The sequence below is a fragment of the Hevea brasiliensis genome, chromosome 7, assembly GCF_030052815.1.
Source record: "Hevea brasiliensis isolate MT/VB/25A 57/8 chromosome 7, ASM3005281v1, whole genome shotgun sequence".
Lineage (NCBI taxonomy): Eukaryota > Viridiplantae > Streptophyta > Magnoliopsida > Malpighiales > Euphorbiaceae > Hevea > Hevea brasiliensis.
The window spans coordinates 98,847,908-98,857,082 of NC_079499.1; the positions used below are offsets into that span (position 1 = coordinate 98,847,908).

A 9,175-nucleotide genomic window follows, 5' to 3' on the forward strand; every position below is an offset into this window, starting at 1 on the left:
CTTCTTCATGACACAAAGGACCAAATTCTTTTACTAAGATTTCTCGGTCATTGGATTTCAGGGTAGGAGATATTGGTGGCATTTGGGTTAATGAAAATTGAAAGAGATGCGTTTGAAAAGGAAAACAAAATAGATTATAGAAGAGAAAATTTTAGATAGATATCCTGAAACATAATTTAAAGGAATTTTGATTTGGGTGATTGGGTCTTTATCTGTGCTTCCCTAAGTGCCTCTTAGGTGTGTGTGTGTATGCTTCTTTGCCCTTAATCAAGAAACCATCTAGAAGCATCTTGTAACTCCCTAATCTTGTTTTGGGCTAAAAAAATAAAAGAAAAACAACGTAATTCCATATTTCAACGCTCTTGGGTAGTTCGTCATTCTTCAGTCTACATGATCACAAAAATAGTTTGGATTATATTTAACTTAGTGAAATATTAAAAATTTTGTATGTTCTGCAATATGATGATGAGATAGAAATGTAGAGATGAGAGATTGAGATAGGAAAGCAAAGAACATAGGAAAACAGGGGAAAGAGAGAAAAATGTGGGGAGAGAGAGAGAGATAATATGGGAAAGAGATAAATAATAGCTAGAGAGTGAGAGAGGGATAGAGATGAATAGCAAGGAGAGAAGGAGGGAGAGAGAGAGAGATAAACAATAGGGGGAGCAAGAGATTCAAATTTTTCGCTCTCTTTGGACGATTAACAACTAGATTGAATGGAAGGACTTTCAGTTTTGATAAAGTGAAATCTAAGGGACTAAATAGTTCCTAAATATAAGGATCAAATTATTATTAATGGTAAAACTCAAGGACTAAATAATAAATTTTCCAAAAAATTTTAGCTTATTAAAAAATTTTAGACATGTACCCTCTGTCTGAAAACATGAGTCTAACCTCCTATAATTAAAAAAAAAAAAAATCCATTTTATTGTACGCAAGAGAGCAATATTTTGTGTCAATAATTAGCCGGACAAGCATATAGTTGAACCAACTGTCAATGGACTCTCCACATGGTTCATATTCTTTCTCGCCTCTATGCTTTTCAATCATGGATCTCTATGGCTCAAGTTCATGCCTTCTCTATACTCTTGTCATGGCAATCTCCATTTTCTTGTTCATGCTGTTTCTGCCCATTGCAAACTCACTGTCCTTCAACTTCACTACTTTTGATCCCAATATGGCAGATATATCCTTCCAGGGCGATGCTTTCACGTCCAATAATGTTCTTCAACTGACAAAGAATGAAAAAGTTGACGATAACGATAACTTCAGATATAGCGTTGGCCGGGCCTCATATAAGCATCCTGTGCGACTTTGGGATGCCAAGACAAGAAGGCTTACAGACTTCACCACCCACTTCTCCTTCATCATGAAAAGGATTCATGACAAATACCAATCTGGCGATGGGATGTCTTTTTTCATCGCACCAGTTGACTCTCAGATCCCAGACAATTCGAGTGGTGGTTTTCTTGCATTATTTAATAATGATACTGCCTTAAATGCCTCCAAAGAAAATCAAATCATTGCGGTTGAGTTTGATAGTTTTAAAAACGCATGGGATCCGGACGATAATCATGTAGGCATCCTTGTGAATTCAATTATATCTGTGACAAATGTAACATGGAACAGCAGCATTACGAACGGGTCACAGGCTAATGCATGGGTAAGTTATAACTCCACTACCAGAAATTTAAGTGTTTTTCTAACTTACGCCCAGAATCCTGTGTTTAGTGGTAATTCTAGCCTTTCATATATTGTTGATTTGAGAGATTTTTTGCCCGAATGGGTTAGAGTAGGTTTCTCTGCTTCAACAGGGATGTCGGTTGAATTACATTACATTATCTCTTGGGATTTTGATTCGAGCTTGGAAATTAATCAAAAAGCCAGACACAAAACACGATTGCTTGTTTGTATATCTGTGGGTTTGGGGATCTTCGCTTGTGCTGTAATAGGTGTGTTTTGGTTAGTGTTTTGGAGAAAAAGGCATGGTGGTAGAAACGAAGATGAGGCTGATGATGTTTCTATGGATGATGAATTTGAACAAGGAACAGGACCTAAGAGGTTCACTTTTGCTGAACTAAGTCGCGCAACAAGCGACTTTGCTGAGAGTGGAAAGCTAGGGGAAGGAGGATTCGGAGGCGTTTACAAGGGACTGTTGAGCGAATCCAACACACAAATAGCTGTTAAGAAGTTCTCAAGGGGATCGAAACAAGGTAAAAAGGAGTACGTATCAGAAGTGAAGATCATTACTCGATTGAGACACAGAAATTTGGTTCAACTTATTGGTTGGTGCCATGAAAGAGGTGAGTTCCTTCTTGTCTACGAGTTCCTGCCTAATGGAAGCCTCGACTCCCATCTTTTTGGAGGGGAAACTGTGTTAATTTGGAGTGTGAGGTACAAAATCGCTTTTGGGTTGGCTTCTGCCCTGTTATATCTCCATGAAGAGTGGGAACAATGTGTAGTACATAGAGATATCAAGTCCAGCAACGTCATGTTGGATTCAAATTTCAATGCCAAGCTTGGTGATTTTGGTCTGGCCAGACTTGTAGACCATGAGCTGGGTTCGCAGACAACAGTTTTGGCAGGTACGATGGGCTATTTAGCTTCAGAATGTGTCACCACAGGGAAAGCCAGTAAAGAATCGGATGTGTATGGTTTCGGGGTGGTAGCACTCGAAATCACAAGTGGAAGGAGGCCAGTCGATACAACGCAAGAACCAAATAAGGTAAGGCTTGTGAAATGGGTATGGGACCTGTATGGAAAAGGGCATCTTCTTGAAGCTGTAGACAAGAGGTTGACTACTGAATTTGATGAGCGGCAATTGGAATGCTTGATGATTGTAGGATTATGGTGCTGCCATCCTGATTTTGCACATCGGCCATCAATAAGGCAAGTGATAAGTGTCCTGAATTTTGAAGCTCCATTGCCTAGCCTTCCTGCAAAGTTGCCAGTGCCAATATACTATGCACCTCCTATGAATCTGCGCGAGTTCTCCTCCACATCTTCGGGCTTAACAACTTCTGAGAGCAGCTGCACTACGAATTCCTCCCTCTTGCCATCTAGGTCTACTAAACCTCATTTGAATGAAGAGGAGCCTAATGTCTGATCTTCTCTAGATTATAGGCTTCAAAACTTGTACCTGTGGTTATTGTAAATTTCCTTATTAATGTCTTATTAACGTACCTGTGCCTATTGTAAATTTCCTTATTAATATGGCTGAACATATAGATTGTGGTGCATGAATGTCTTAAACTCATTATATTCCATTCACCTGCTGGTTGATCATTGATGAAAACATGCAAAACAAGACCAGCCGAATCTACTGTAAGAAGAGGATTCTGTACATTCTTCTAAAACCCTACATTTGGATCTATATTTACACTGAAGGTCACGAGAAGTGAAGAAGTTATCAGGATTTAAATTCCTAATCTATTGCTCTGCGAGACAGGCTCTTTACACTGAAGGTCACTGAAGGAAATCCCCTCAGCCAAACTGAAAGCATGTAAATTGAGATTCAATGTTTGTTCAATACATGTTACATCAACTCCATAGACAATTTTTATGTTAATCAATATCAGTTACCTAAACATAACATATAGCCCCTGCTTCCTACTTCTAAAATTTGATTGATTTGTTGGTGTTGCCATAAATTTATAGGACAATGATGCTTCTAAAATATGAATTTCTTGGTGAACCAAATGATTATCCAGACATTATTTCTAATCTATTGAAAAGCTAAATCAAGAAATGTTTTACACTTATCTGATTCTGAAAATAGAAAAATATTTTTACATCTTAACAGATTTAAATTGTCAAAGATTATTACAGTTCTATCTTTTTTTAACTAATTCTTCAACTTCATTTTTTTGAGTGATCCACAAACAGTCAAACCATCCAACTCCACATCTACTGTCAATAGTTTCCAAACTTCATTTTGACATTCATGGTATTTCAAAATTTTTAATCATTTGGGCAGATTAGGTGCTTTAATTGGCCACTCTTTTCTTATTATCATCGAATTTCAGTTGTATATAATGTTTCAAGGGTATCAAAATAAAAATTGTGAGTTACGTGTTGGTAATAATGTTGGTATATTAGTATTCTCACCAAGTTTAAGTTAATAGTTAGTTTTAGCAGATGTCATTAATCTGATAAGAGACAGCTCATTATGGCTATATTTTGTTGACTTTCATTTCCTTCATCAGCAAGCTTTTCTCTGTATATAACTACTTGTATTCATCATTTTCAATCAAGAAAGATACAATTCAGTTTCTCACATCTCTGTTTCTGATAACTGTTCATATAGCATCAGAGCAGGTTTAACTCTAGTTTTTAGCTGTTCTTTACTCACACCATTGTAATCAGAAATTCTGAAATGGAAGAGAGTAGCTCACCAAGAGATCGAATCACAGTAAATGCAACCAAAGATTCGATGCAAGTTCATACACTTTCCGATGATCAATTTTTGTTACAAGGATCTGACCATCCAAGGATGATTCTTGTTTTTGCACAATTAACAGGAAGAAATTATAGATCATGGAGCAAAGCCATGAAGATAGCTCTTGGAGCAAAGAACAAGCTTGTTGAAGGAAAAATTGAAGCGCCAGAAGAAGGATCAGAAGATTTTGAAAGGTGGAGGAGATTTGATTATATGGTTACCTCATGGCTTTTGAACTCAATCACTAAAGAATGGGTAGGACGCTTTCTCTATGCAACATCTGCTAAGGAACTATGGGAAGAGTTATTAGAGAGGTTTGGTGGAAGCAATGGGCCAATGGTATACTAGATCAAGAGGAAAAAAGCTTCAATCTCGCAAGAAGGACTTTCTGTTACTAGTTGTTACACAAAATTAAAGCAATTGTGGGATGAGTTGTCCAATATTGAAGCAATTCCACCTCGTACCTGTGGATCTATGAAGACTGCAGCTGAGGTTCACAATAGTGATAGATTAATGCAATTTCTTATGGGACTTAATGATGTTTATGATCAAGCATGAAGTCAGGTTTTACTTTTAGATCCTTTGCCTACTGTTAACAGGGCATATTCCAAGATCTTGAGTGTTGAAACTCAGAGAGAGATTCAATTAAACATTACTGAGAATGTACAATTAGTTGCCCTAGATGTTAAGCCACAAGGTTGTCGAAAGGAATAAAAAAAACATGATCCTAAAAAAGGCCACTGTGACTATAGTAACCTAGATGGTCACACTAGATCTGGTTTTTTCAGGCTTATAGGATATCCAAAATGGTTCATAAATAAGAACAAAAATCAGAATCAAGCTTAGCAGACAAAATTTGCTACACAAATGGAGAGCAAGTTGTCGTCTATGGATAATTTTGTTTTAGATTCACCTCTGGATTCACATCCTATTACTTCACAGTCTCAATATGAAGAATTGAATGCCAAATTAGAAAATCTGCGGATGGAGATGCAAAGAACTTTGAAAGGGAAAGCTATAGTAGTAATAAATATAGTTCACACTCCGTCGGGGCATTCAATTCTGAACACTCCTGATTTTGCTGGTAATCTCAACCCTAAATTGTTTTGTTATGCTGGAATGGTAGGGACAAACTCTTGGATTGTAGACACCAGAGCTTCTAACGAATTCACCACTCTTACACAATATCACTATCACAGACACACCTGTCACCATTTGTTTACCTAATGGCTATGTCACCAAAATAAATTAGAAAGGCACAAGTGATGTGGACAACCGCAAGTACATGTGTCGTTCAAGTAGTATAGAAAAAGATGTCATTCCCACAGAGAGTTGTATTAACGATTGAATTATTAATGTAAAATAAACTATGTTAAAATTGTATTTTAATCAAACAAATAAAAGAAATTTAGGAATTCGAAACATAAGGTATAAAAATGTAAAACTAAATTCAAATAATGACTAATTTAATAATTTGCAAAATAAAGAAATTGAGAATATTAACAATGAAAATTAATAAAATGAGATTAATCTAAACACTCAAAAGTAAAATTCTAAGCAATAATTGATAAAAGGCGATTACGGAGTTAAGGGTTCATATTCAAGTCAATTTGAGATTTTCTCTAGCTCGCCCAATCTATCAAATCTATGGGTTTTGTAACACCCTCACTGTAACAATTCCGCACATTCTACTGTTCCGGTGACCAGTGTCGGTCCGGACAGCTAGAACTTCTGGAAAAATATTTAAACTAAAGTGAGGAGTCATAAATAACTCAAATATTAATAAGAAAAAATTAGGAAAAATTTTAGAAATAAAATACAACTAAGTTAAATGAGCCGGTGCCCTAGTGATGGGTAACCCAGTGGGAAGTTGCGGTTCTCGCAACTAGGAGCCCTAGACCAGGGAGAAAATTCATAAAATAATTTTTGGGACTCCAGAGAAGGGTCATTGAGGTTCCTATGGCATTAGAATGCCAAGAAAATACTTAGAAAAATTTTTCAATCGGTACAGACAATTTTAGTCTGTTAAGCCAAATGGAGGGCATTTTGGTCATTTCGTCTTCAGAGATGATTTTTTACCAACTTTTCCAATTAAGTAAATAATTATTATGACATAAAATAGGAATAAATATTGATGAAAATTAAATTAAAAATGAGTAAAAGAAAGAAGAAAGAAAGATAAACCGACAACTCGGTAAGAGCAAAATTTGGTCAATTAAATTTGAGGGTCCAATATTGACCAAAAGTGATGATTATTAATTTAATAAAGTTAAATTAATTTAATTAATTGAAATTATGAAAATTTAAAAATAATTATTGAAAAGTCAAATTATAATGATTATAAACTTCAAAATAATTTCAAATTTGCCATTCTACTTATTTACCATATTGCCATTAAATATTTAATTATTATATAAGTTGATTATTGAACAAAAAAATCTGCATTTTTTCCCTTCTTCTTCCCGTCCAAGTGCCTTCTTCATTTCTTCTCTAAAATTTTCCATTAGAACTTAAAATCCAAAGCATAAAACCCTAAGTCACAACCAAATTTTTTCTTGGGAAAATTATAGCCCACCCTAAACTAAAGCTTAATTAGTAAAAAGCACTCAAGAAAACCAAAAAAAAAAAAATTGAGTTTGGGGCAAGAGGAATTTCAGCCAAGGTGGACCAAGAAGGAGCTTCAAGTTTTTGATTGATTAGAAGGTTGAATTGAAGTTGAGTGAAGCTAAGGAATAAGGTTAGTGCTAGAAATTCTCTTGGAACTTAAAATTTATGCAAGTTGATTTAGGGTTTGCTCAAATATGGAATTTTGTGTTGTGACTTGAATTTGATGATGTTGAGGTTGATTATTGACTATTAGAAGTGTTATAAATGTGAATGAAGTTTGGAAGTTGGGTGAAATTGAAAATTGGGAGTGCTTCTCTTATGCAGGAAATTTGGACCTATGAGTCCAGGGTATTGTTTGACCTATAACTGAGGTTGTGTGACTCCAATTGGTATGAGGCCAATTGGAGGTGAAACTAGACACATAATGGCACAACTTTGGTGAAGAAACCATGCCCAGATAACCAAACCAACTTGACCAAAAGTTTGCCCTAATTCGGGTGACCTGCAATCTGCCTGGGCAAAATGACTAAATGAACAATATTTGGTCATTTGGCCATAACTCAATGTAGCAAGGTCCAATTGACCTGAAATTTTACCAGCAACAAGTTGAGATATAGACCAACAACTTTTATGAAAAAACCTGACCCAAATTATGACCATAACCTAGTCAAATTGCCAACCAAACTTGAGTTATCAAATCTGGCAGAAACAATTTTACCCAGAATTTTGGATTCTGCCCAATCCGGCCAGTCATGCTTTTTAGGCCATAACTTGAGCTACAAAACTCCAAATGGAGTGATTCAAAAAAGGAAATTCAACTAGACAAAATGAGGAACAACTTTCATGTTGATCAGTTTGCCAAATTCCCACTACAAAATTGACCAATGGAACAGAAAAGACAAGCCATGAAAACTGAAAATTCTGCCCAATTAACATTAAGTTTGGAAATGGTATTGGCAACCAATACCAACAAATTTTGAATGCAAAATGTGGTATCTTGGAAAACTTAGGTTCAATAAATTTATTATGTATTAAAAAGTCAATAATTTGAGTGCATAGCATTGTGAATAGTAATACAAAGACACAAAGTATAATAACTAAATTGGTAGAGGAAATTAAGGTATGAAATTTGGAATCCATGAAACATTCATGGATTACTTGGAATAGAAATAGTAATTTACCTAAATGACTTAATAAATACTTAAGTTATGTGAGTATATGATTAAGATTTGTATTCCCCTTACTAGTAGGTCTAATAAAACATAAGTAATACCACTTGAATATGAAATGAAATTAAACTAGATGGATTGTTGAGTATAAATAGGATGAGGTTTAAATTAGGATTTATGTTTCCATTACAAATAAGATAATAACACCTTGTATGAGTTATGAATTCATATAAATATTGTAGTGAATAAATGAATCACATGAAAATATAAATGAAACATTAGTTCTAGTTATAAGAGAAAGGAAGAATGTTTTGAATACAATAGTACATGTGAACCATTGTTTAGAATTGTGATAAATATGAATAACATAATGAATGAATAAATGAACCATATTAATTTATGAATGAGACATTAGTTCTCATTATTGTAGAGAGGAGAAGTATTTTAAGTACAATGGTATAAAAGGATAATTAATGTGAATTGTGATCATATAAATGATCAAATGAATGTATGAATTATAATTGAAATTTATCATGAAATAATAAACTCATAAAACACAATATATTAATATTTAATGATATTATGTGCCCTTGTATTGCCTAGACATGTGTGTCAGATTGGATAGTTTGGCATGCCAATAGGGTATTGTTTTAGCAGTACTGTGAAAGGCTTTATGCCTGTATTCATGGCTTTATGCCCGTATTCATGGCTTTTATGCCTGTATTCATGGCTTTTATGCCCGATTATGTGTTATCATGGCTTTTTAGCCATACTGACTGCATACGTGGTTGACGTTTTGCGTCCCATGATATGACGGCCCGAGGCACCGCGGTGTCCAGTGCCAACGACCCGTTATCCAGTTTAGTCAGTATGTCATAGGTTACTTGGGCAGTGAAATTTATTGAAATAAGTTAAGAATATTAGTAATAAAAAAAATATTAGAAATTAAATAAATGAGTAA

The 9,175-nt window shown here is 34.9% G+C and overlaps 1 protein-coding gene across 1 annotated transcript; it reads left to right on the plus strand.

Moving 5' to 3' along the window:
- Nucleotides 1–1,043: 1,043 nt before the first annotated feature.
- LOC131181571 (L-type lectin-domain containing receptor kinase IX.1-like) lies at nt 1,044–3,351 on the plus strand. Its single transcript, XM_058150260.1, has one exon. It carries the CDS (start codon nt 1,049–1,051, stop codon nt 3,104–3,106), a length of 2,058 nt encoding a protein of 685 aa, XP_058006243.1. The 5' UTR covers nt 1,044–1,048; the 3' UTR covers nt 3,107–3,351.
- The last annotated feature ends 5,824 nt before the right edge of the window (nt 3,352–9,175 follow it).